The following is a 27579-nucleotide window of genomic DNA, read 5'->3' on the forward strand; positions in this document are numbered from 1 at the left end:
AATTTAGGATTGGTTTAAACATTGGTAAGGATTCACAGGATTGTTCCTGTGAAAGAAAAGTAAAATGTCTGTCCTCTATTTTGATGATGTTTGTAACAGTAGCTGATGGTTTCTGATGGTTTTGGGCAGGTTGTTCAAAGAGGAGACAGACGGTGCAGCAGTAGGAGTGTCTGTGCTTAGTCATGCTGAGACTCTTTAGTGGGAGGCTGACAAAGGAGCACCTGTTGACATTTCCCAAAAGGGCAGAATTTCTCTCTCTATTAATGCCACAATGACCACAAAAAGTCCCACTTAAATCTGGCTTTTATCTGTAGCAGGGAAGTGTAAAATTGGCCTTCCTTCCTTGGTCAAATGACTCAGCAGTAGTCATAGCTCTCGTGCATATATATATAAATATATATATATATATATATATATATATATACACACACACATAGAGGCCACAGCAGGGCTTGCCGACGCTGTCTTGCTCGGGGCATTAATCCTGTTCCTGTGCAAAATGCCAAACCTTTGTTCTGCTTTTTGATGCTCTAATGAAAGACATGGAGTAGAAGTACTGGTGTGAGGATTTTGTGCAACATTTTAATTATATATTTTACTAATTTGATGATCAACACATAACTGACAACTCAGAAAGGTCACATTTTAAATTGAATTTTTAGGCACTTTCTTATTAGCAGCAGGTCACAAAAAACACAACATGTTCCCTTTTTTTAGTTTAATGTACAAAAAACATGCACAAGGCAACACAGTGTGGCAAGGAGGCATTAGCTGAAAATGTAGCATATCTCGGTATGGTTGAGGACACTGGACAAATGGAGGGCAAAAGAGGTGGTAGGTCTTCAGCAGCAGATGAAGAAATGGGGGAAAAACCCATCAGAGACTTGACACAGAGAGATGCATTTGTTCTTCAGTTGAACCAAGTCTCCTGAAGTCTCTGAAAACTACTTAAACTAGAAGAAAGCTACCAGAGTGGGCTCGGGCTTTATAAATGCAGCCATACCAAATATTGAAGCTTCTTAGAATTGTGCAAACTCTGCTTTGTACATGTGTGGCTGCACTCATTTCCATCTTCCTAGCAAATTATGAAGAAATGTGAGGTCACTCAAGATTTGTGCACAGTAATGTATAACCAAAGATTTCTTTTAAATATTTTCTTTCCCTTATTAACCTGACTCAATAAGTGATATTCTTGATACTAATAAATTGATATATTAAATACAGGCAGTCCTCACACAGTTACAGACTTATTGTTTTTGCTGCAACTGTCTAAAATAGTCCTTTTAATTTGACCTGAACAGAATAAACAGAGGTGCTGCCTGCAGAGTTTCTCTAAATGAAACAAACTCAGAGCCTCGTTTATTAGTGAAGACGTGGAGTGATTTGTTTCAGCCTAGTTGGAGGCAACTTACCCCTCATTAAAATCTTAATCCTGCTGACCTCTGGTGCTTTATTTGTCAGCTTGCTGTGTCGAACAGACGAATTCTGGGGTAACATGGTGTTCGGGGTGGATTCAGAGGGTGGGGTGATGAGTGGGGTAAGATATCTTTTATTCATCAGGGAAGACGATAAAAAATGCTATTCTGCCTGTTGTAAAGTTTAAACCATACACAGTCTTGCATGAAGTTACTATAAAAACTCATAGAATAGTCTTATTATTATTCTCTGTATTTAAGAGGCTACAATTCAGGTCTTTGGATTTGCTCTCTGTCCAGACTTCCCTGTGTTGCCCATATGGCTGCTGTTGTTAAGCACTATGTTGATCCTATCAAGAAAGATTTACTCCATATTATCCTGATTAAGTTCCAGTTTCTACTGCATAGCACTCCTGTAACTGTGAAGTTTTATGCTTGTTAGTATTATGATTTGTTTACATATGAATTGCACAAATTACAGCAGAATGCGTGTATTTTATGTGCAGAATATTTGGACAGTAGTATGCAGTAGTACGGTCCTGTTTCATGACCTTTTATTTATCTTTGTGGCATTTAGTCCGTCAGGTGGCCGTCCTCGGACTCTTTCTGTCCGTGCTGTTCTCGCTCTACTTGGTTCCTCTGGGAATGTACTCGCCCTGCATCAAAGAGGCAGGAACTCTGGGACCTGCCCCTACTCTCATTGGGCACAGAGGAGCTCCAATGGTGAGGCTGAATTAAACCGTGATCATCTGATCTGATTTTGTTTATTCCTAAAGTAAGTTTGCAAAATATTTTAACTTGTGTGATTGTGGATTAGCCTCCCTTTGGGTAATGTACGCATCATAACGCTGACATCATCACACCAAGAATCGCGGTGCAGTTATGTAAAAATAGAAAACAATGATCCACGCTGCAGTTTCACACCTTGCATTTCCATCCACTGGGACAAATTGGACCCTTTGCCATCCTACTTATGGGGGATTTAAAAAATAAACTGCCAAACAGTTTTTTGACTTTGCACTAAAATAAAGTCATTTAAAAAATATCCACTTGGAGTTAAAGTGGACATTAAACACCACGTGTATAAAGATTAATATGCACCATGAAGCCCTGCTCTCACAAACTTACATAGATGTAACATTGTCTGTGAAGCTAGGTTTAAGAAAGAAGCGCTTGAAGTTTTTACAGAACGTGACGTCATCAGGTTGGTGGGTTGGCTGCGGCTCATAGACTTACATTATACAGTGGGGCAAAAAAGTATTTAGTCAGCCACCGATTGTGCAAGTTCCCCCACTTAAAATGATGACAGAGGTCAGTAATTTGCACCAGAGGTACACTTCAACTGTGAGAGACAGAATGTGAAAAAAAAAATCCATGAATTCACATGGTAGGATTTGTAAAGAATTTATTCGTAAATCAGGGTGGAAAATAAGTATTTGGTCAATAACAAAAATACAACTCAATACTTTGTAACATAACCTTTACTATATGTCTTTACCAGGTTTGCACACACAGTAGCTGGTATTTTGGCCCATTCCTCCATGCAGATCTTCTCAAGAGCAGTGATGTTTTGGGGCTGTCGCCGAGCAACACGGACTTTCAACTCCCGCCACAGATTTTCTATGGGGTTGAGGTCTGGAGACTGGCTAGGCCACTCCAGGACTTTCAAATGCTTCTTACGGAGCCACTCCTCTGTTGCCCGGGCGGTGTGTTTTGGATCATTGTCATGTTGGAAGACCCAGCCTCGTTTCATCTTCAAAGTTCTCACTGATGGAAGGAGGTTTTGGCTCAAAATCTCACGATACTTGGCCCCATTCATTCTGTCCTTAACACGGATCAGTCGTCCTGTCCCCTTGGCAGAAAAACAGCCCCATAGCATGATGTTTCCACCCCCATGCTTCACAGTAGGTATGGTGTTCTTGGGATGCAACTCAGTATTCTTCTTCCTCCAAACACGACGAGTTGAGTTTATACCAAAAAGTTCTACTTTGGTTTCATCTGACCACATGACATTCTCCCAATCCTCTGCTGTATCATCCATGTGCTCTCTGGCAAACTTCAGACGGGCCTGGACATGCACTGGCTTCAGCAGCGGAACACGTCTGGCACTGCGGGATTTGATTCCCTGCCGTTGTAGTGTGTTACTGATGGTGACCTTTGTTACTTTGGTCCCAGGTCATTCACCAGGTCCCCCCGTGTGGTTCTGGGATCTTTGCTCACCGTTCTCATGATCATTTTGACCCCACGGGATGAGATCTTGTGTGGAGCCCCAGATCGAGGGAGATTATCAGTGGTCTTGTATGTCTTCCATTTTCTGATGATTGCTCCCACAGTTGATTTTTTCACACCAAGCTGCTTGCCTATTGTAGATTCACTCTTCCCAGTCTGGTGCAGGTCTACAATTCTTTTCCTGGTGTCCTTCGAAAGCTCTTTGGTCTTGGCCATGGCGGAGTTTGGAGTCTGACTGGTTGAGGCTGTGGACAGGTGTCTTTTATACAGATGATGAGGTCAAACAGGTGCCATTCATACAGGTAACGAGTGGGGGACAGAAAAGCTTCTTACAGAAGACGTTACAGGTAGGGGTGGGTTTTTATAATCGATTTATCGATTAAAATCGATTCTGGCTTGGATTACGTAAAATCGATTCATTAAAATCCTGAATCGATTTTTTAATATAAATTTATTTTGCCCGAAATGCCAGAATCTCAGGTGAAATCTCACAAAACTTCAACAACCACCAAACAGCTAAAACAGTAAATGAGAGCAGGAACACGGATTCTGCACAAAGACTTAAACACACAGCGCAGCCCGCGGATCAGAATCAGATGTCGAATTTCTCACAGTCGGGGCTGAAAGCCGACAGCCCGCTGATTCTGATCTGTCGGCGGGTCTGCGCTTTGTGTTCACGCCCTTTATGCCCTGATTGTAAAGCTGTTAGTTTGATGTCTCTCCAAACAATATTGACCGAACCAGCAGCAAAAGAAGATCCAAACTACACTTCACATAAACATCGTCATGTATTCACTCTTACTTTTACTGTTTTGCTTCTACCATGATGCACAGCTCGCTCTCTCTCTCTCTCTCTCTCTCTCTCTCTCTCTCTCTCTCTCTCTCTCCCCCCCCCCCCCCCCCCTCTCTCTGTATGGTTTTCTGCATTATTCGCTTGCTTGTTACGCACAAGTCTACCGTTGTTTACAGCGCTATCGGCCGACTTTTTTTTCTTTCCGTTTTATATACTTCCGAAAAGAAAACCTAATTTCTGCCGTTCAATGCTGAACAAATTTAAACTTTTTAAAATTATGCAAAATGCAAAATGCTTAGCCATGTCTCTAATAAAACAGCTGTAACTTCAGAGGTAATGTTCATATGTTGATTAATGGTTTTCTTTCGTTTTTGATGTACTGCAGAATATTTTTATAAAATCCCAGGCCAGGAAAAATCACCTTCATGTGTTTCTGTGTTTTATCTTCAGCTACTTTGACACAAAGGCATCTGCTGTGACGCTCACACCTTTGATAAAGTCTTGCGTGTGTCAGCTTCCTTTTTATAGATACAAAAATATGTAAATGTACTGATCTGAATTATAATATTTCTGACTGTCAAAATTTCCCATATTCAAATCGAAGTGAATCGAATCGAATCGAATTAAATCGAATCGTGGATCGAATCGATTCTGGACCTTGTGAATCGGAATTGAATCGATTCTAGAAATCAGTGACGATACCCAGCCCTAGTTACAGGTCTGTGAGAGCCAGGGATTTTCCTTGTTTGAGGTGACCAAATACTTATTTTCCACCCTGATTTACGAATAAATTCTTTACAAATCCTACCATGTGAATTCATGGATTTTTTTTTTTTTCACATTCTGTCTCTCACAGTTGAAGTGTACCTCTGGTGCAAATTACTGACCTCTGTCATCATTTTAAGTGGGGGAACTTGCACAATCGGTGGCTGACTAAATACTTTTTTGCCCCACTGTATTAGAAAACCAGTGAACCTCAGTGGAAAACAAGATTAAAACTAACAAGTCTAAGGGGGTCACTTTGGTACTCCCCCAGTTTCATGTTAAGAAACCAAAGATATACTGTCCATTTTCACTCTGTGTCTCCTAAACAGTCAGTGATTCCTCGTTGTCTGGCTAGCTGTGAAACGGGAAAATCCACCTGTTGGCTGTAATGTTCATGCAGGTGGCAGCAGGGAAAGTGGATATTTGTTATTCAACATGCGTCTGAGCTTATATTGACACCATAGGAGGTAAATTCTGTCGTGGAAGTAGGTTTCCATCTAAGTTAATGTCAGCTGTGACAGTTCTAACAGTTGTGCTGCTTGTTGTAGATCAGAAATAAATATAAACAGCTTATATTAAGTTGTGCCCAGTAGCTCAGCAGATACTCTAAAGCTCACGATGTAATGAGGAAAAGAAAACAGGCTGATATCCAGATTGACGTTTTGGAAACTGATTTTGCTTCTGCAGCATCCTGTGTGCAATCCCTGTTAGAATATGTCTGATCAGGGCGATGGTTAGGTCCTGTTAAATACCCCAATTCTTTGATCTTTGGGCTGAAAGAAGAACAACACTTGGTGTTTAATGCTCAATCAACAATCTCTTTATACCATACAACCTTTAGGCATAAACGTCCGGACGGGAGATTTGCACAGGAGGGTGTCCAGCAAAATCTTGGATGTCTGACCGTTTCTCACATTCTTATAGATTCGGCTCCTTCCAAACCAAGCATTCACATTCTTTCTCTCTCAGTGATCCTGAGTTATGACCTTGGCTTCCTATGCAGTATGTTTTGTTCTTTCTAATCAGACAAATAAGGCCATGATTCTCTGCAAACAGTATTTCTTATAAATCAGCAGTATCATGCATCATGAAACAGTGTAATCTCCCCTTCGAGTTTTTCATCTCGGAATAAACAATCAATGACAATCAAACAATCAATCTGCTGGTCCCTCTCTAGTCTGAACAACAGTGTTTCAGTAACTTTCCACTAGTAGATGGTCCCCTGTTATCTACTTTCTCCCAGGCAAGCGTGAGCAAGAGTCTACAGCTTTCTACCCCCAAGGACATGTAGTCTAATGCCTTTATTTTCAGGGCCTTGTCGACTTAATACTGCACTTTATGGTTATATGGCATTTTAGTTAATATAAAGCATAGAATTGAGGCACTTCAAATAATTCCATTCCAACAATCCCTTCTGAAATTGTTGCTTATTTTTCTGTAGCTTGCTCCGGAGAACACTGTGATGTCTTTTGAGAAGGCAGTGGAAACTGGAGGAGAAGGACTGGAGACTGATGTCACCATCAGGTGTGTCATCCTACTGATTTTTATCATCTCACTCTTTTATTTATGGAGCATGTGAATTGCACACAGTAATGTCACTGCTGTAAATACAGATAGATTTTGAATTTAATCTACAAAATTCATTATAAACTTGACTTCCAGGTTACAGGGACCAGTCTCAGTGTTACAGAGTTACTTAAAGTAAAATGTCCCAGCAGGTCTGATGGTGCTGAGGATAACTGCTGGTTCAAGCTAGTTCAGATGCATGAGCTGCGTCGTATTGTATGCCCATAACAAGCGTAACAGTCTTTCTTTCTTAACCCTCCTGTTATGTTGGTTTCCAGGAACACTAATTATGCTCCTGGGTTAATTTGACCCGGGGCAAATTTACTCATCCATAAGTGTCAGAAACACTGGCATTGATTATTTTACAATTTTCTTTTATAATTTTGATTTTTTTCGTTTTCTGTAGTGATGCATATGACATATGACATCTCTTCTGTTCTGGGTCAATCTGACCCGCAACATAACAGGAGGGCTAAGCTGCAAATTTCCCATCTTTCACTCTAATATGTCAGTACTACTGCTACGTCAACCCCTCCACCAACCCAGCATCCACCTATAACCTCTGACAGGGTGTGTTCTCATCAGTCCCCAGTTTCTGCGTGCATCGTCATATATGCTGGCATATGCTTTATTTATCTCAGAGGCTTATTTGGTGGGTTATTTGTTTGCTGACAATGGGAAGAATCAGTGAATAAGTGTGTCTCACACCAAAAGTGTGAAAGTTTGGAACCTGGCATGTAACTTAAAATCCAGACTGCAGATGGCACGAAAAGATTGTTCATCTAAAGCCAGCCTCACATTACAGGATTACAAAAACTCATGACTGCAATCGGTGCATCCTTTGACACTGACTGTTACCTCTGGGCGTTTCTTTAATGGTAAAATGATCAGATCAGGTGATCAGTGAACTACAGCCGAGTCTCTTGAATTATACAGATCAGATGCTAGCACGCTCCTCTCATTGCTGAGCTGATTACTGCCATGCTAATCCAATTAGCGGTGAGCACTCCCGTGAGCCTACAACCAAACGTTTAGCGCCGTTTTACAACCTGAAAGCAGGAGGATCAGCAGCACTGCATGGCTCAACATCAGCGGGTTAGCTTAATCCAGTGCTGTTGAGTCTGGTGCTTTCATAAGAATGAGTTGTATTTCTATGTTGTGCATGATACTGTGCTCCTGTTGTGTAACTACACTATATAATGTCTTTCATAAGGTGAGCTTTCTGGTAGGAGTGCAGCGATTTCTTTTTTTATTCCTTCAGCCACATCAACAGATTTGTGAAAGAGGATTGAAGCTCAATAAATGAAACTTGGAAGTCTGTAGGGCAGATTCTGGGGTTCAGTTTGTATCATAAATCTACATATTGTTGTTATGAAGTCATATTATCAGTGCTGACCAGTGAATCTGGTCATCCTTACTGCCTCTTCACTTCCTCTTCCCTTGTATCACTTCCTCTTCATCTTGGAGTCCTACTTTTCCTTCTTGAATCCTCGTGTTGTGACTCACTGAATATTTCTTTCTGTCTGTAGTTTTGATGGCGTTCCCTTCCTGATGCACGATTCCACCCTGAAGAGGACCACTAACATTGCGGAGGTTTTCCCAAACAGGACACACCTCGACGCCTCCATGTTCACTTGGACCGAGCTGCAGCAGTTGAACGCTGGTGATTGGTTCTTATCGGTATGACCAACACGCACGCAGCTCAACACAGAGCAACAGCAGCATGTTGTTGGCTTAGAAATGCATCATCTGTATAGAAACTACTGAAAGAAACACATTCCTACAGATATTTAGAATTCACAAATGTTGTTTTATTTTCTGCTGGCAGTGACTGACAGATAAACAACTAAGCCAAAGAAAAAGACAGAAAATGTCCCTCTAAGTCAGACCTTCCCAAAGTGTGGGGCCTGCCCCCTAGGGGGGGCGCAGAGCCATTGCAGGGGGGGCACGGAATGAAAGGGGGGGGGGACAAAACGCTTGGACACTGCTAGCATGGAGCGCCCACAGAAACGCAAAGCAGGAGATGAAGCATCGCTGAATATGTTTCCAAACCAACTTCATTCTAAGCCAAAGACTAGAAAATATGGTGAAGCATATCTGCCCTTTGGTTTCACCTGCACAAGTGCCGAGGTAGGTCTCCCCTGCAGAATTGATTTTCCCTTTGTCAGGAGCACTCGCTGGGCTGTTTAAATCACTGGCAAACAGTATCCCACAGTTGTTTATGTTTTTAAACCCATTTTGCACAGAGAGGCATTTTTTGAAAAATGTATTGATAGCAATGTTGAATATTATTACACATGGAAAAAAAAAAACTACAGGTAAAATAATCACACTGTGATGCCTCTGCCTTTGTAAATGGAGCGACAGTAACTGCGTGTGTAAGTGTGTAAAACCTGCAGATAGTCAGATTAACAGTATTTTCTCCCTATCTGCCATTCTGCAATTCGTCTCATGTAAAAAATAACGTGCGCACAGCGTGACGTGAAAAAGGCACATACCTTTGACATTGTGTGACAAACTCTGTATTCCTCGTCCACACGTAAACGCAAAAAATGAGTTTAAAAAATCTGAGTTTTCAGTGATTCGAAACGCCGTTTACGTGTGGACAAAACAGCTGCGTTTTCAAAAATACCCGTGTAGGTGTGGACGTAGCGTAAAAGAGTTCGTAGTTTATTTTAGTACTACCTGTAATTTATTGCAGATTACTTGTATTTGCTTAATTGTTTACTAAATGTTTGAGGTGTGAAATAAACCGCAATGGAGCAAAATATGTGTGTGTGTGGTTGGAGGATGTGTTAATGCGTGTGCGTGCGCACGCGCGCGAGAAGGGGGGCGCAAACATTTTTCTTGTGAAACAAGGGGGGCCCAGCAAAAAACGTTTGGGAACCACTGCTCTAAGTTAAGAGCAGGTGAAATTCAACCTGATTTTTTTTTCTCTCACCATCACTCTGCTTCTCACTTGCAGAGAGATCCGTTTGGCACCGTGTCATCCCTCTCTGCAGCAGACCGCTCCCAGGCCCAGAACCAGTCTATTCCCTCACTGGTCCAGTTCCTGGAGGTAGCGGCCCGAAGTGGTAGACTCGTACTGTTCGACCTGCGCAGGCCACCGCTTGGACACCCATACAGTCAGTCATACATCAACACCACTCTACAGGTGGTACAGGCCCACATCAACTCCTCGCAGGTAACTGATCAGGATTAATGTATCTGCACTTTGATTTAAGGATAACGTTAAATTGGTTTAATGAGGATATTTTTGGTTTCAGTCTAGTGCCGTTCTGCAAACACAATCAGTGCATTTAGTTTTCCTATTGTTAATTTTTCCTGGTGTTGTTTGCATGTGCTCACTGTGTTATGTGTGGCTGTAGGTCCTGTGGCTGCCATCTGAAGACAGGGACCAGGTCCAGGCTGTGGACCCACACCTGCAGCAGACCTCTGGAGAAAAGGCTTCTATCCAGGAGCTGACAGACGGACACATCACCAGACTGAACCTGCACTACAGCACCATGTCTCAGCAACAGATCCGGTACAGAGCTGATAAACGGCATACATTAAACGTGTCTTAGGCAGTTTTAATTAAAGATTGTTAATCACTGCAGCAGTAATTATTTCAGAGTTTCTTCAGATTTAGGTTGTATTCGTGTCAGGAGAGGCCACATGCTAAACCCTATGAATTATTAACCAATACCAGGGCTGTTAATTATTTGAATTGTCATTTTAACTTACATAAATTACTCAAACAACACATTAAAGATAAACCAAATATTAACCAACACAATTTTAATTGTGAGTTTAATTCTAATCAAGCAGATATAAATAATAGCGTTTATTTAAATGTATTTGCTGTCATCTTTGTGACAAACAAACAGCAACACAATCAGCTGCTTCTTCAGGTTTTGCCTGCCTGACCCGATGAGCTCCATCTCCACTGTCCTGGTGATGGAAGTTCTGCTCTGTGTTTCTTCTTTTTATGCACCATAGAAAAACTATTCATGCAAAATCGGATTTCTAAAATACAAATTAAACATGGTTATTTTCATTTGACAGCACTGATGATGTACAAGTCTGTAAGTTCAGACTAGAGAAACAACAACAGATATAATGGCCTGCACATAGTTCAAACATTCAATTATGCAATCACATCCATCTAGTGACAAAACAACCCTATTTATACCAACTGAGAGAAACTTGACATTTTGAATTGGTCTCTTGTGTTTGTGCATGTGTGCAGTTATGTAACCCAGATACAGATGGACGCAGCTTCCTCAGTGACTCCATCTCGGTGCTTGTAGAACAACCTCAGGGAAGTGAGAGGGAGATAAAGGGCAGGTGTGAGAGATGCTCATCGCCGAAGTGAGGAGAGGAAAGTGTGGATAAAGAGGAATTTGTTCAGTAGAGGCGTGAAGGAAGCAGTGGAGGAGGTACAGACGGGTCCAGCTGAGAGGAGAATAAGAGAGGGAGGTAGTTGTACATTAACAGTAGTTGTGGGAGAACAATCTGGAAAGAAAGATGGTGGAGTGACTCACATACAGACAGTTTTCAACACAACTTGCACAGGCGACTGAAATAATCTTCCACTGTTACAACTGATTCATCTTCATGAAAACGTTTCAACTGTTATTTGTCACCAACTAGAGGTGACGGGTGGAATGAGTCATACTGTTATTGCCTGATAGGCTTTAATCAGAGCATAAAGCATGCGGTCAAACTTTTACACGAGTCTTTTACAGGCCACTGACTCACTGGAAAAACTGCAGTATAATGTATGATTACCAGAGTTAAACTTAACAGCTTTCTTTTTCATCAGTAACAGTCTTTCATTAAATTTAAGGCTGCAAATGTGTAGAAAAGTTAATCCCTCAGAAGCCCACATCTTTGTTGGTATGAGCGTGCATTAGTGCAGATGGAATTGGCAGCTTGCACATTTGGAAAAGCCCGATCAATGCTGACAGGTTTCAGAGCAGCATGCGCTCCCATCCAGGCGACGTCTCTTTGTCAGAGAAGGCTTGGCATGCTAAACTGCATCTCTCTCTCTGTCTCTCTCCCCAGAAAATACCAGTCAGTGAACATCAGCACTAACCTGTATGTGATCAGCCAGCCTTGGCTCTACACACTGGCCTGGTGTGCTGGAGCGCAGTCCATGACCACCAACTCCATCCACATCCTGTCCAACATCAACAAGCCGCTGTTCCTGATGGTGAGCAGATTCAAACCTCCAATTCTTTTATGAGTCATATTAGACTTTATTAACCTCCTAGGACCTGGCGTCCACATATGTGGACATCAAATTTTGGGTTGTCTAGGCCAAAATACTAAATTTTGCTCTACAAGGGCCTGATATCTAGGGATGGGTATCGTTTAGGTTTTATCTGATACCGGTGCCAAACTGGTAGTTTTGAAATGGTGCTGGTGCTTAAACAGTGCTCGAACCGGTGACCGGTGCTTAAAGAATGGAGAACACAAACTTTGTCCAAAAACCTCTCATGTTTAGCTGTTTTTCACTTTTTCTTTGGTCATTTTAGCCTTTTTGGCCAGGGAGAAGGGAGTATCTGCCATCAAACAAGAAGACATGTAACTACGACGGTTTTTGCTAGTTCACCTTACGTGCATTAATTTAATAAATAAAATAAATTACACATGAACAACATTAAGCTTCTCACCCAGAGAAGAACGGTTGCTGCCATCATCATCCGTCATCATTTCTGCTACACTGGCAGGGCTAGGGGCCAGGACTCTCCTCTTCGGGTTTTTGGGGGATGTTGCAAGCTCCGGGTCCGATAACAGGCAACCCACCCGCAGTAGATGTGCTCGGTGTGAGGTCTTGCAGCAAGCTATCAAATATGGGCGCATTTCTCGGCTTTTAAAAAAACGCTTTGCGTCGCCAGGTGTTTCATCAGATTCGAGGTGTTACCTCCTTTGCACAGTATCAGCTTAAAGCACTTGTTGCAGGCTGCTGAGTTTGCATCTTTTGCTGTGAAGTACAGCCAGACTTTTAACCACTTTGCCTTGGGCATTTTTAATCTGTAGCTCTGCTCTAAAAGAACATACGTACCTGGGCCCGCCTACTATCCTCGGAAAGGTAAAATGATTGGCTAGAATCCAAAGTGTATCACAGCTCAGGAAGAAAAGCACCGAAATGTGCGCTGCTTTTTGGTCTGGTTACTACCGTTTATGTCAGAACCGGTGCCATTATGGCACCAGATACCAGTACCCATCCCTACTGATATCCACTTATGAGGACATTATACTACCACTGTTCTATCGAAATTTAAAATGAATGTGCTCATATGTGGATGTCAGGCCCTTGTAGAGCAAAATAAGGTAAAAAGATCATTCTTTGTTTTTCCATTCATCGGGTCCCAATCAGCACAAACAGAAAAGATAAATTAAAAATGCATGCCGTGAAAGAGTTCGGGTCTTAGGAGGTTAAAGAAACCAGAAGGCTCTTAGAAACTGTTAAAAGTAATAGGATTTGGTTACAAGCATTTACATGTAATATATTTCATCCTTCATTAAAGAGTTATTCACAAGCTGGCACCACATACTCTGTTAGATATGAAAGCATTTGTAGAAGATAATGGCAGATTGTGTAAGGATGAAGCTGCGGTTTGGTGACGGCCTGTGAGGGGACTGGCAGCAGCTCCCGAGGAGACAGATCTCCATGTGCTAATGACAGAGAAGCAGAAGGGAAGTGTCTGAGCTGTGGTCCCTCTCCTTAGGTTCAGATAATTACCTCCCATTATGCCTGATGAAAACCGTTTTTAGGCTTGTGTCAGCAAGCTTCAGGTAGGGCTCTGAGTAATTCACTAAAAAACGTCTAAAATTTGTTGTTATCCACTGAAGCTTGTGCAGCAGGTGTCGTGTGTGTTTGGAGATTGTACCTGTGAGCATTTGATTACATAAACCTTTTCTCCTGCTCCAGTGCAATTATTATTTTAACAAGAGTGTTCAGTCCGTTTACCATCACTGTGTTGAATAATCGTATTAATGCTCCATCTGTGACCCAACAAATCTCAGAACTCTTTGTAATAAATCCTTTTATTGTGTCTCTCTAGACCCCAGAGGAATATAGTCTGATGTGGATTCTTACTGATGTGGTGTCAGCCTTCCTCATCACAGCAATTTTCATATTCCACTGGTAGGAACACACACACACTTCCCCAGTTATTAAACTGACTGGTGTTGGGGTGGTGAAGCTGTGCTGGGCTGAGTCGGTGTGGCTCACTTTTGTGGAAGCAAACATTTTGTTTCTTCACACAAAAAATAATATCGGAATATTTTTCCGTTCAGCTTCAAGAGATCCTAAAATTGTTTTAATATTCTGTGTCTAATTATTTACTTTAATCTCTTCTTCAAATAATAATTATCTTCAAGTACAATATTTTTAAAATATTATAAAAATGATAATAAACAATAAAGCCACATTGATTATATTTATTGATATTTGCACACATTTCACAGTATGTGACACTCGGCTGGTTTTCTCTTGATGTAAGATGTCAGTTTCATTTAAAGATTTATTAACTTTGATTATCTGTCTAGTCATACATTAAGAAGTAATGAGCTACTAAGAACGGCATTAATAATGATAAATGTTCCTTTTTATCTAAAGAAGCTGCCTTTTTTGTGCTTTCAAATATTCAACCATGATTTGTTTTATCAGCTCAAACTGAATTTGTCATGAGATTGTGTTCACAGCGAGATCACGAGGGATTAATTTAGATCTAAACTCAAGCACAGCTTTTTCAGATTAGTCATTTGTGACTATAACTAGCAGCCCTTAGACTGAGGATATGAAGAGAGTTGGAGTCTTTCCTGTCGCACAGACGATGCTCTTCACCACAAAGAAAATCCTCTGTGGTTTTATTTGTACTTTTTTTTTCTGCGTTGCCCCTTTCATCATCTGCTCCTTCGTTCACTCTTTTTATAGGCAGGCTTCAGTTGAGGCTCGCCCAGACCTCCTCTCACATGTGTACACATCAAAGCTGCTACATGCAGCAGCCTCAAAGCACAGTGGCACACCAGGTTACGCTCTGCTGCTCTGATCTCTGTTTGCGGTGTGTGTGTGACAGGTGGAGAGAGCGAGGCCTGCCCTTCTGGTCCGGCAGCCGGCAGACTCACGAGAATGGACCATACAGCAAGTTCAGGACAGGTATAACAATGTTTTTCTTCTTCTCGTGTTTTTGTGGCTTGTTTTTGTACACAGTGCTGGATAAATGTGAAACATCAACTTTCAGCAGATTACACACGTTTCAGTAACTTTGTCATGCTTTGTCCCCGTCATGGCTGATATCACCTTTTTTCTGTGATACGTTGACGTGTCCTTGGGCAAATACTGAACGCTTTATTTCCCCTGATGTTTCCATTATTGTGTGACTCTGTGAGTGAAAGTTAAGGTTCAAAGGTCAAAGTTCTGCATGATTGGTGAATCTGCAACTAGACAAGACAAACTGATGAAAACAGATGCAAACATCTGTGTCACTTTCATCCCGGCTGAGGTTCAGCTTAGACTTTAAAGGTGCTGCTAGTCTGCATTCATTGAAGACTGTGTTACATATTCAGGGGTTTTTACTACATGGAAATTAAATGTTTGGTGATGTCATAAAATTAGGTTGTCCTTTTTAAAAAAAAATTACATTTGGTATTTCATTGATTTACACGTCATACTCATATTTGGTTGGTGAACGGTCAGAAATGTGAGGAAAACACTCAGATTTCTGCCAGTAGTGATAGTCTCACAGCCTTCACTTTGTTCAGTGATCGTGCTTAACGGCTGAAATAGTCACCCACACAGTGCTGTTGTAGCTTCTTATGTAGCAGGCTAGCCACCAACACTGCAGCTATTTCATGAATAACATCTCTGCATGCAGTGATCTCCTGCTGTGTGTCGTATGTGTCATGTGTGTCAGACTCCGCCGAGATCATCTGTGTTCGCTGGAGCCCTCTTCACTCTGACCCTCCTCCTGGAGCCCTTGTCTCCCTCCCCCTGGTCTTCAACCCATGACCCCCCCGCATGTCAGCCCTGCATGTCGTCCCTCCAAGAACCTTGTATGAGTCATGAACCGTGTTTTTAATGTGCATGTTTCTGTGTTTCCTGCTGAAAAACTGCTTCCATCATCCATGGAAATCATATGAAACTCTGTGAAACTACAAAGATCATTAGCTGTTATGAAAGTTTTTAAAAAGTTCAAGAACATAGCCCCTTAAAATTAAAAAAGACAGTTCAAGATCATCTTGTCGTGCACCTCTGAACTGTTTCAGTGCAGCTGCTGTTTTTAGATCACTCTGCAGATTCAGTCCTTCTCTGTGAGTGCTGCCACGTTAAAATAACACTCCTTCAATTTTGGTTTTTATTCTAAGGAAGTGCCTGAAGTTTCACTGAGGCAGAGCTGGTGAAAAGGGTGGAAGAGGAGGAATAAACATCGCCTCTGTTCTGTTTTCCCTCAAACACCTCAGGATGTTAGACTACAGTCTTTTTTGGAGGGGCGGTGCCTCTGATCTCTGTTTACACCTGATCTAGTGCCTTTACGTTTGCACACTGTGGACTCTTCAGTTTAAAAAAAAATGTTGAAAATGGCTCTGTCATATCTGGACACCCAGCTCTTATGATAACGATCTTTCACTGACAGTGTCAGGCTGAAACAGAAGTTGTTTGCTCTCTCCGTCCTTGCTGACATTGCAGACCGCTGAGGTGGTCACAATAAGGATAATTTGAAGCATTAGCGTTTTTTAGGTGGTAGTTATATCTGCAAAAGATCCTCACTACCATTTGTCACATCAGCAGTTCTTTTGACTTTACTGTCAGATGAAGACTCTTTATGATGTGACACAAAATTTCTTTTCTTCGCAAAAAGTTCCACGAGCACATCTCCTCCCTCCCCTCATCACACTCTAGAGTTTTTAATGTGTGACACTGAAACGGCCCAAACAGGATGTGGTTCCCTTTGAAAGAATTTTTTGTGTGACTTTATGTTCTGCAGTAAATGACTTCCTACTGAAAGGACTGAAAATAAGAAAAAAGTAATTTATTACTCATTGTGCAGCTGCGTATGGCAGTAATATGTGATTTGCCAGAATATTGGAGTTTGTGTCACAGCCGCTGTTTGAGACCCGCTGCTGTACAATAATTACAAATTGGAAAATAAGGATTTGTGCTTGTGTATCATGCACTTACCTCAGTGGCGTACCCCGTCATTTATGCTGTCCTTCCTTCTTTCCTTAAGTCCTCTGACCTCCAGTTCCACCTTTGTATTAATTCCCACCGTGCTGACACCATGTGACAGTATAAACTGTTGTCGTGAACTCACTGAACACTGTTTGGGTTTTTCTGTTTTGCAGAGCTCAGCGATGTTTGGTCCATCTCCAGTGTCACTGTCCGGCCTGATTTACGGAGCATGCCTACTTCACCCAGCACCCCTCACCTGCCCACCATCACAGAGGAGTGAGAGGGGGGGGGGTTAAAAAAGGAAGGTGCAAGTCAGGAAAGGACAGATAAGAGATGGAAAAAGTCCTTGTTGAGAGTGTGATGAAGGCCTGTCAAACTCTCTGATCTTAAGCTTTTGTTATTTAATTATTGTTGCTTATAATAGTCAGTCTATTACTTAGCATCAGTTTAACACCCACAAAATCGATGTGGATTGATGGGACTTGACAGACAGTGTGAGCAGCCAACACAGCATTTGTCATCACATTTTGATGGAAAACTCCGAGCAGTGCACAGAAATTTGTGACACCACCTTTTAACAAACAAATGAAAACTAAAAATGTTTGGAAGTCATGACAGAGAGAGCAGGAAGTAGACGGCACACTCTGTTCTCCATCTGTCATCCTCTCGGTCTGTGGGTGGGCCGCCTGTAGAAGACGAACAGCTGGAAATAAAAAGCCTTCATTCATTTCCCATCAGAGATGAAGCAAATGGGCTGTGGACACGTGCCCTGGGGTGTCCATTTCCATACTGTAATCTCATGATGCCATTAAATTCCTCAAAGTGAGGACAGTTAGAGACGAGACCAGAGGATGAGGACGTTTTCATTTCTGGTCATTCGGCACGGTGAAAGAACAAAATCATGAACGTCTGCAGCTGCAGTGATCCATCAGTCACCTTTGTGCGTCTGCTCGCTGATGAAGGACCGAATGTTGATCAGAGACGCTCTGTGATAAACTGTAAACACAGAAGAAATGAAATGGACTCTTACATATGAGCTGTGCTTTTTCATTTTCAGCTGTACAGACATCAGGTGCATCAGACAAAAACCTTAAACCATGTCTTAAATTATCATTTGTGTGTGTCTGTGAATTGCTAGATTCAGTGTGTGAACTCAACACTGTTGGACTGACAGAATGAATGTAAACCAAAGGCTCGGGAAGGGTACAGTTCATCTGTGTACTAAAGTGAATGTAATATTAAGTTTCCAAAAAGTATGCAGATTTCTTGGCTGTATGTCCAACATGACATTTTTCCCAAGGTCAGTTTTACCACCGTGGGGAAAAAGTCATTTAAATTAGTTTATATATACATATATCTCTATATATTGCTGGTTAGCTTAATCTATAAGTACTATAACATAATTAATCAGTAGGTTTATTTTTTTTATAGTATTAGTCTAAACCTGCAATTAATAACTAGAGCTTTAAGATAAATGTAGTGGTTTAAACGTCCTACTGTAGGCTCCCCCTGCATGCTGCAGGCATCACTGCTCGAGAGAGACGGCGGCTGCTGTCAGCCTGCAGAGGTTTACAAGGAATCTGCAAAATGTAATGATGGTGACAAACGAAACATTCAGTTTGTCTGCATCCAATCAGCTTTTGTTTTATCTTCTTATTTCAGTCGCTCTGTCACCGTGTCAAACACACCTGGCGGTGGATGGTACCAGGTGTGAAGTTAGTTTTGTAGATCAAGGACTCTCATTGGCTTTTTACCTGTACTGGTTTTGAATGTGATTGGGTCAACAAGCCACTCGCAGCCCTTCATCTTTGCTCCCTGAGAGAGAGTGTGTGTGTGTGTATTAGTTAAGTCTTTTACAGTTTATGGATCCATCAGTTTGCTGGTGTCCACTTTGGTCCAGGTGATGTAAATTTTCTTATCTGATATAAAGCAGGAGTCTCCGTGTGGAGGCCTGCGGGGGCGGTTGGGCAGACTTCAGAGACATTATGAATGAATACCGCTGTGATGTCTGCAGCTGACGGTGTATATTCCCCACCACTGCTCTGCACTCAGATTCAAACCCAAGTCTGCTTCAGTTTGTCAAAACAATCACTCTCACAAGCTTTTGAAAACCCCTCTTGCAATGCAGAGAGGTTTAACTTTAGTAGCTTGACTGAAGCAATTCAAACGAACAGTCGCACCTCTTCCAGGTTAGGTGATCACATGGTTAAACAGACCTGATGTTCGGGGTTATTGTGGAGCAGGCGCTGCAGATCCACCAAGAACAAACTTGTTTATGGTGTTGTGTTGAGTAAAGTGGGGGCTGAATCTAAATCTAAGCTCCTAGATCCTTTTAACCGTCCGCATGGCTCTATTTTAGTCACACTGCCTCCCTCATTGCCTCTCCTTTCAGAAGCCTTGTGGACTTTCTTTGATGTGAGAATTCTGACTGCAAGAAAAGTCTGTTTGTTAGTAAAACGTGCCAGCGGCACAAACTGCCTGACACGTGGGTTTTTTTGTTTTGTTTTTTTTAACTTGCTGCTGGTAATTTTATTTTGGTGTCTCATCAGTGCCAAGTGTGGTATCAGTGTCAGAGAAACCAAACTACTTTAATGAGGTGATAAGTGCAGTATCAGCTTTGTCTTCAAATATATACACAGTATTTCCTGGCTACACACTGAATCTGTACTGTGTTGTCTTAACTTAAACTGATTTCGGCGATGAAATGCAGAGCGTCTTGTCAGCTTTGCAGGTGTGAAATCTGCAGGGTGATGCGGCCTTGGCTTTTCTGCTGAAAGTGGATTTGTTTTTCATCACTTTGATTGCACATCTTACGTAAATGTGCCGGATTCTTATTTAGAAAATACAAAATAGTTTCTAAAAATTCTCCAATGGTGACTCATTATGCTAAAAGTGCAGTCTCTGCTACAAGCACATGTTTAATGGACCAATTTCTGTGTAGAAATGTGAGTAAAAACAAAACACTAAAAACCTGTCGACTTGGCTTTTTTTTTTTTTTTGTACCTCCAGTGCTTTTTATCCATCCTTTATTTGCCAACTCCCGTCTGCAGTGCTTTATGTCTGCAGGCTCAGCTCTAAACATTCAGGGTGAAGAGCAACAGGACAGAGACAGTTTTGTTAGCTTTGACCAATCTTGTATGTTACTCCCCTCCTGTCCCCTAATCAGGGTCGTAACACTGATAATGAGAAGTAAATTAAGTGTCTCGTCCCTTAGTCAAGGCACAAAATAAGACTTTGTACCCCTCAGCAGTAAAAGCCTGATGGGACGTTATCGTCACCCTGCCAGGCAGGCCGGTGGCATGGACACAGTTTGTGAATGGAGGAGAACGAAGCAACATTGATACCATGGGTGCATCTTCTGAGAGGTTGAGGGTAACGCTGGCAGCTGTCATTATTTTCCTATAGTGTTAAAATCTGCACAGTTTTTAGTAAATTTCCAGCTGCAGACTTCAGTAAATGATAATTCATTTAAATACTCGCCTCCAAAAATCTTCAAAAAAGTCAGAATTAAACAGGACAGCTGAAATCTACCAGTTATATATGCAACGAGGCAGTTGAAGTCTGACACCAGGTGTCCTTAGCAAATTCAAACGGTAGTTTTCAAAAGAGGGGTTTGTGCCAAATTTCTCCAATTTTAATCAATTCTGAGATTTGAATAAATGATTTTGTTGGAAACTTGGAGCTGCTCTCGAGTAGACTCGCAGCTTTCCCTGTTCTGCACCACACTGGACTCCCATGTTGGGCCCACAGAGGGCTGGGTTTGGTCCAGCAGAGGGCAGGGAGACACAAGACCTCAGAATGATTAAAGAGCTCAAACAGTCACAACAGACTCCAGCCTGATATGATGCACTGTAATCTGAATGTGTAGTTGGTGTTTGACAGTGGCTGATCTGCTGTGTAAGCTTGATGTTTTAACTAGTTTCTGTAAACAGACGTTTTTGTTGAGAGTAATACTCGAGCATCCAGAGGAACTGCTGGAATTTCACAGGACAGGCAGCAAACAAACAGCATCAAAGATAAATCTGTGTAATATGTTTATCAACATGCTAATTGCAAATAAAATCTACTCAAAATCATAAAAACGTAGTTGATATTTTGACTTTTGACCAAAGAAAGCTACGAGAGTAGCTTTGTGCGATTGATGCCTGAAAATACAGTCCATCCTATTTGTCTTACGGTGCTTTGCTGGTTATAGCGTTTATGACGAGACCTGGATTCTTTACACATAAATAATTATCCACTAATCATTAATAGGTTTTAAAAAATTGATTGTTATCACCAATAATGGGCGGACAGACGTGTTTAAGTCGGCATGTTTTAGAAACCCCCTTTTATGCCAGTTTTTCAGTTAAGAAGCCGCTGGGCACACAGCGCCATCAGCAGGCAGTCGGGTCGTCGCACTTTGGCCAAGCAGTGTTTTACAAGCAACTGTTACAGTTTATGCTAGAGACAAAATTCAAATGGTTCCTGAAAGAAACTGTCCAGCCAAAATTACAAAATGAATTCAGGCATCCTGTTTGATACTTTAGGTGATAAAGTTTAAGACTCACTGAGACTTCAGGCCTCTCCAGGTTGAGGGGTTAAACTGTCCAAAACAGGCCACCTTTAATGAAGATTGATGATCTGGATTATCTGGTGCTTGGAAAGATTTCGTTTCGTTGTCAGTGCAGCGTCTCTGCTTTACCGTCTTCATTCCTGCAGGAGTGCAAACATTTTTAAGCAGGTACAACTGAGGCTGTTAGTCGTTTGGTTCGTCGATCCTGGAGGGGTCCTGTCTGCACACAGAGGTTCTGTTCATTGGCTGCTCTTTAAATGTGACTCATCTTTTAATGTTACGGATGTAAGAAACATTTACTGGCAAAGTGGGACCTCTGAGGTGTTAAAGGATAAAAATCACTGAAAAGAGCGAGAGCATCTAAAATCTTATGTATCGCTTAGTGTTTTTGAATAATGAGCTTCACACTTGGTGCTGAGAAGTGATCTGTGATATAATGTAATATTATAAAACTAGTATCATAGTTTAGATGCTAATCTTTCAAAATGTTAAATATGTTTTGGTTTTTTTACATTGTGCTGTTCTGACCTGCAATATTTTATTTTATAAAGGCAATTATTTTGCTTTACTGTAACTTATCTGATGAAATGCTGCCGTCACCTGGTATTAAACATTACAAACAGAAGGTTTGATTCTTGAATTTTACAGACACGCAGCACAAAGTAGCAGTAGACCGGAAATCCAACTTTAGTTAGACATTTTAATCTTAGTATTTCAGACATTTGACTGATCATACTTGTTTTGAATATTACAGTAGTGAAAGTAATTAAGTTGAATCCAAATTTACTGAATGCTTTGTACAAAAGTGAGAGCACACGTTACAGAAACACTACAGGAAGTCAGGATGATGAGTTACACAATCAGAGTCAAAACACAGACTAATACTCTGAAAACAAACTTGAAACTTGAAAATTGGCACAGTTACAAACACCAGTTTATTATACAGACAAAAGCCCAGAGCTGGTTACCAGAAGAATGAAGGTTTCAACAGGTCGACGTAATGAGGTTAAAAAAAAGGAACCAGGCTGGAATTTCAAACACAACAAAAACACAATTATGTAAACCTTAATAAATTGTAAATTCATAGTTAATTAATCTTTTTATAGTTATTTGCTATCAACAGTGTTTACTGACTTGTGGATAGGTTTGTTGCAACTTCATGATAAACATGCAGATCATTTTTATTACCTTTACCTTCTGTTCAGTTAGATTTAGTGGATCATAGTTTAGGTTAAAATATCAAACCTAACGACTCACACGAGCCCCTGCACCACCAGACCGACGCCACCGGACACGAGTCTGAGACACCAGCAGCTTCGACATAAAATTATTTATTACACAAATGAAAGTCAAAGACTGAACCATGAGACCTTTATTGTAGTATTTTTAATTGATATCTGACTTAGTTTCACTGTCGTGACTGTTCTTGCAGGTACAGATGCCGAGTCTTTGCACATTTCCAGGACTTCAGCCTTGATATGGAGCTACGTGTTTGCTTCTCTATTAAATTCATTAGTTGTTCCCATTAATAGGACTTTCATGAGCTAATCTATAGTTACTCAGTAATGATTTGCTAATACTTTGGACAAATTGTACTTGAATACCTGAGTACAGGTCTAAATGGATTTTGCATTTAAAACCTTTAATATGTATTAAAAGGGAACTCGAACTTAATATCCATAGTTTGCAATTTCCAAATGTACTCTTATTTTAGTTCCAACAGAAATCAGCAAGTATGGTTTTTCTTTGCATCTCGTAAACCTTAAAAAATGATGATTGCCGTGGCGTATAACCAGAGTAATGGCGACCTTTACAGGTCAAAGTGTGCATTTAAGATTTATGTAACAGTGAAAATATCAGAGTTTTTAACAGCATGTTTTAGCAGGAGAGGACATTTACTTTGTGTCTTGCTCCTATATTTTTATATCCCCCTGATTTAAATAGTTAAATTACCTTCTCGACATGTCTTGCAGTTCTCCAGAGGCCTGGTAATGAATTACTCATTTGATTCAGGTGTGTAGACCCAGAGTGAGATCTAAAACCTGCAGGACACCGGCCCTCGAGGACTGGAGTTGGCCAAGCCTGTTTTAAAGGCAGGAAAAAGTGACGTCCACATTACTCATCAGGACAGTATTGGCTTTGATCCTCATTAGGTCAATTCCAGTTCAAAAGATAGAACTCATTCATATTAGGAAAACTGAGATTCAGCTGAAAACCCCAGAACCAGCTAACAAGTGACCTTTGAGAACATTTTTACAAACTAGAATGTAAAAGCCTCATACAGGAAGAAGCAGCAGCTCTCACAGAAATGACGCAATACAGGCAAAAATGTAAAACTGAACAGTTGTAAAGAAATAAAAAGTGTAAACATAAACCATGAGTATTAAAATAATCCCCTGTATTAAACTGTGACACACTGAAGTCATTAACCTAAAGATTAAAAACATGTTACAGGTCAATTTAGTGTCACAAAAACAACAGAAAAGTTTTAAATAAGCTCAGAGAGGTGTGCTACAAAGGACGTTCACCACAGCCAGGTTTTCTTTGTGTCAGCAGGACAAAGAACAACCTGAAACCAAAGTCACATCATGTGACTTTATCCACAGAAAATGATCCCTGTGAGTGACACCTACTTTAAAGTCACAGATGATAAAAATAGTGGTACAAATTTGAATATTTTAATTCAAGCAAAGCGCACTCTGCACTGCTGATTATTTCTAACCTGCCAGCAGCACATCAGAGCTCTGAAACCTTAAACTGGACACATTTAAACAGTGAAATACTTGAATAATCTTAGTGTGTGTTCTGCAATTGCAGCAGTGTAAAAGCAGTCTTTACACTGCTGCTTATAAAAACATTTCCTGCATTACCAGCTGAGTACATGCAGATTCACATGTCAATGCCATGCAGAGTTTATGCTGCTGTAAGTTTGTCATGGTAGTAAAGTGCGGCTTAACAAGTTGCATATCAAACGTATTCCCACAGCAGAGGATTCATATTGCACTTAAAGCATGATGTAAATATGAGTCAGTGACTTAAGTCTGAGCACAAAACCTGCTCCTGACCAGGTTATGTGTGCCAGTTAAACAGAGCCACTTTCATGACAGAGGAAACTCTGACTTTAAGCTCGACATGGCCCACTAAGCCATCGTAGTACACCCCTCTGGCCTCCTCTCAGTTTGGACCTAAGGTCAGGGAAAGAACTACTAAAAACAAATGATGAACTGGAACCCAATAAGAGCAGACGGTACACATGAACATAAAATCTCAAATGTGTCTGACCTTGACTTCCAGGAAGTGTTGTATCAAAGAAAAGACGTAAACTTTTTGACTTTGAGTATTTCAAGATGCTCAAAAAACAAAAATCACTAAATCTGCTGTAAGGCTCCAATTTACACACATGAAACTAACAAATGAGTGTTTCAGGGTCTCTACAGAGTTACCAGCTAAATTTAAGACCTTTTTATTAATAATTAATATACAGTCTAATATCAGTTTAAAAATCATTGATGTTAAATTTACTGAAATGTAAGTTCCTGTTAATGCTGCATATGAAACTACTGCTATTTAATCATCTGGATAAGATGGACGGATCGAGTAATTCAAAGAACAAACATTTACTCAGTGAGAGATGAGAAAATATATGCCTTTAAAAGACTGCGCTGTTTTTAGGCTCTCAGGCTGGATGGTTTTTGTGATATGAGAATCTTTTTCTACACTCTGAGCTACTTTTTAAAATCAGCCTCAGTTTGATGAGTTCTGACTCTTCAGCTTCATGTCTCAGCTGAATGCTTCTGTGCATTTTAACTCCTTCTGGGGTAATTTAGATGTCTGCAGAGTTCATCAAATTATTTGTGAAAGTACTGAAGAAACAAAAGGAATCAGCAAGAAATGGCCTAAAATAATTTATTATCTGTGTATGTATGCATGTATTAAAACATGTAAAGGAGTAGTCAGTCCATTAGTTTGACCTAAACATGTAGAAGTGAACTTTAATGGATGGATTTGATGAGCTTATAATGAGGCAGGGGGTCCCCACAGGTGTGACATCTGAAACGCGTGATATCGTAAACATCGGGCCAAAGTAAGAGGCTTTAATGCTCTCTAAAACCTGCACAAACCCTGTTAACAGTCAAATATCCCCTTACAGCAGTCTGGCGCATTAGCGTGTTGCTATGCTAATATGTAAAAATGCTCAATTACAAGTCAGGTTAGCATAAAGTGCTAATACAGGGTCATGTCCAGGGTCACTGCAGTGTGTACTTAAGGCTCAGACCTGACGATAACTGTCTTCTTAAGGTGACGCAGTCAGAAAGGACAGTTCAGAGGTAGTCATCCTCACTGGACGGCTCGTCTTCATCATAGCTGTAGTGGTAATTGTTGCTGGGGCCTTCGCCAGGGTCGCTGCTGCCGCTAGCATTCGAACTCTCCCAGGTGAACTTTGACCCTTCTGAGCTAGCAGAAGGACTGCGGCTCATCCTCCAAAGGTGGCTGGTAAAGGTCCGCCCCCAGCTGCAGTGCTGGCCAATAGGACGTAAGAGGCGGATGAGCTCAGTGGCCTCCTGCCAGTAAGAAGTTCACTTGCTGTGGCCCCGCCCTGACCGGTGCTTGTTCATGGTGGTCAACATTTGGCTGATGTAGGAGGTCAGCAGGTCATCCATCTTGTAGCCCTGAAGGTTTAATCACACAGTCAGCTGACCTCTCCACTCCAATCACATTTTTTATTATAGTTTTACATAAATGAAACCAAAAAAAGTGAATTAAGTGGAAAGAATAAATAAACTGATACGATCAAGTTTAACTATACTATAAAACAAAGCTACAATAAACAAACACACTTTCTACTGGAAACAAATATCAAAGAATAAAAAACATGAAATGGCAGATAAACTAATGTTTCAATAATCATGATGGACTCAGGTTTGTGTTTATCGCTTATTTTTAAGTCTTTTTTTTTTAATTTGTGAGACTTTCCTAATTTTTTTTTTTTTTTTAAGTTTATTCAAAAGAAAAGATTTTGGGACTGTGTAAAATGCTCCACTCACCACTGACACTTTTAGAGCTGCGACAACAATCGAATCCTGCTTAAGTCTTTCACGCAGCAGTCCCCAACCCCTGGGCCTCGGACTGGTCCGTGAGTCATTTTAGTACCGGGCCATGAGAGTTGACGCTCAGGTGTGAAATTTATGGTTTTCAGGTTTTTAATCGGTTTTCAGCGTTATTTTGTTATCGTTTTTATCATTTACTCGGTTTTCCTGGGTCTTTTCACGTGTGTTATGAATAAATCTTTTTTTCGGTACCAGTACTAGTTTTATTTTGTTGTATTTATCCGCGGCACCTTAAAGGCTGGTCTGTGAAAATATTGTCGGGCATAAACCGGTCCATGGTACAAAAAAGGTACCGGTCCGAGGCCTGGGGGTTGGGGACCGCTGTTCTAAACCTCTGACTCCCGGCTCAAGCACCTGAAATCTTAGTAAATCAAACATAGAACAAAAGTAAGTGTGTGTGTTCATTGCTGGCACCCACCAGTGAGGTCTCACACAGCAGTTTGCTTCCTCTGACCAGGTTGCCGATGGTGATGTGGAAATAGGTGTTCCCGCTGCTCCAGTTGGAGATCTTGGTGAAAGGGTGAGTGGTCAGGATGTCCTGCAGACACAGAGGTCATCAAAGCTACTGCACCGGCTTAACAGGTTAACGAGCGCAGCGGCTAAAACATAACCGATACGTATGCTGGGAGTTAGGATTATTAACGAACCTTTGACTTGGGGTCAATGAGACTGACTCCATGCTTGTTGATGGCGATCAGCAGGATCTCCGGGTAGTTGGGCTCTGTGGTTTGCTAAAAGACAGAAGCCACATGTTAGGATGGGTAAATATTCACCAATCATCTCTAACCTTACATGTAAAATTGTCGCGTTTCTCTGTAGTTTGTAACAAATGTGGACTCTGTTTATGTAATCAGGTGTTTCAGATGGCGGGCTCAGACTACACAGCACTGATCCTTCCATCCATCATCATCCGTTCTTTTGCTCCTTCATGTTCACAGCTGTAAACAGCTGGCAGAGTGCTCGGCGCTCACACTGGACGTGTT

The 27579-nt window shown here is 41.2% G+C and overlaps 2 protein-coding genes across 12 annotated transcripts in view; one reads left to right on the forward strand and one right to left on the reverse strand.

The window, feature by feature from the left end:
- Positions 1 to 22113, forward strand: part of LOC146503854 (glycerophosphodiester phosphodiesterase domain-containing protein 5-like) — a 44131-nt gene extending 22018 nt beyond the window's left edge. For 2 of the 5 annotated variants that reach the window (XM_085184047.1, XM_085184046.1), the window contains 9 exons: positions 1993 to 2138; positions 6644 to 6726; positions 8298 to 8448; positions 9734 to 9952; positions 10137 to 10294; positions 11818 to 11965; positions 13824 to 13906; positions 14841 to 14920; positions 17107 to 22113. In XM_085184047.1, coding sequence (XP_085040173.1) covers positions 1993 to 2138; positions 6644 to 6726; positions 8298 to 8448; positions 9734 to 9952; positions 10137 to 10294; positions 11818 to 11965; positions 13824 to 13906; positions 14841 to 14920; positions 17107 to 17213 — 1175 coding nt within the window. In that variant the 3' untranslated portion in view covers positions 17214 to 22113. Of the gene's footprint in view, positions 1 to 1992; positions 2139 to 6643; positions 6727 to 8297; positions 8449 to 9733; positions 9953 to 10136; positions 10295 to 10999; positions 11230 to 11817; positions 11966 to 13321; positions 13797 to 13823; positions 13907 to 14840; positions 14921 to 15677; positions 15814 to 17106 lie in introns of those variants that run through there. The other 3 variants (XM_085184048.1, XR_014877844.1, XM_085184049.1) reach the window with 3 other exon arrangements.
- myo7aa (myosin VIIAa) overlaps positions 21986 to 27579 on the reverse strand; it is a 63102-nt gene continuing 57508 nt past the window's right edge. For all 7 annotated transcript variants that reach the window (XM_085184042.1, XM_085184041.1, XM_085184036.1 and 4 more), the window contains 3 exons: positions 27244 to 27327; positions 27015 to 27134; positions 21986 to 26158 (listed from right to left, as the gene is read on the reverse strand). In XM_085184042.1, coding sequence (XP_085040168.1) covers positions 26066 to 26158; positions 27015 to 27134; positions 27244 to 27327 — 297 coding nt within the window. In that variant the 3' untranslated portion in view covers positions 21986 to 26065. The remainder of the gene's footprint in view (positions 26159 to 27014; positions 27135 to 27243; positions 27328 to 27579) is intronic.

Source organism: Neolamprologus multifasciatus, chromosome 14 (genome assembly GCF_963576455.1).
Source record: "Neolamprologus multifasciatus chromosome 14, fNeoMul1.2, whole genome shotgun sequence".
Taxonomy (NCBI): Eukaryota; Metazoa; Chordata; class Actinopteri; order Cichliformes; family Cichlidae; genus Neolamprologus; species Neolamprologus multifasciatus.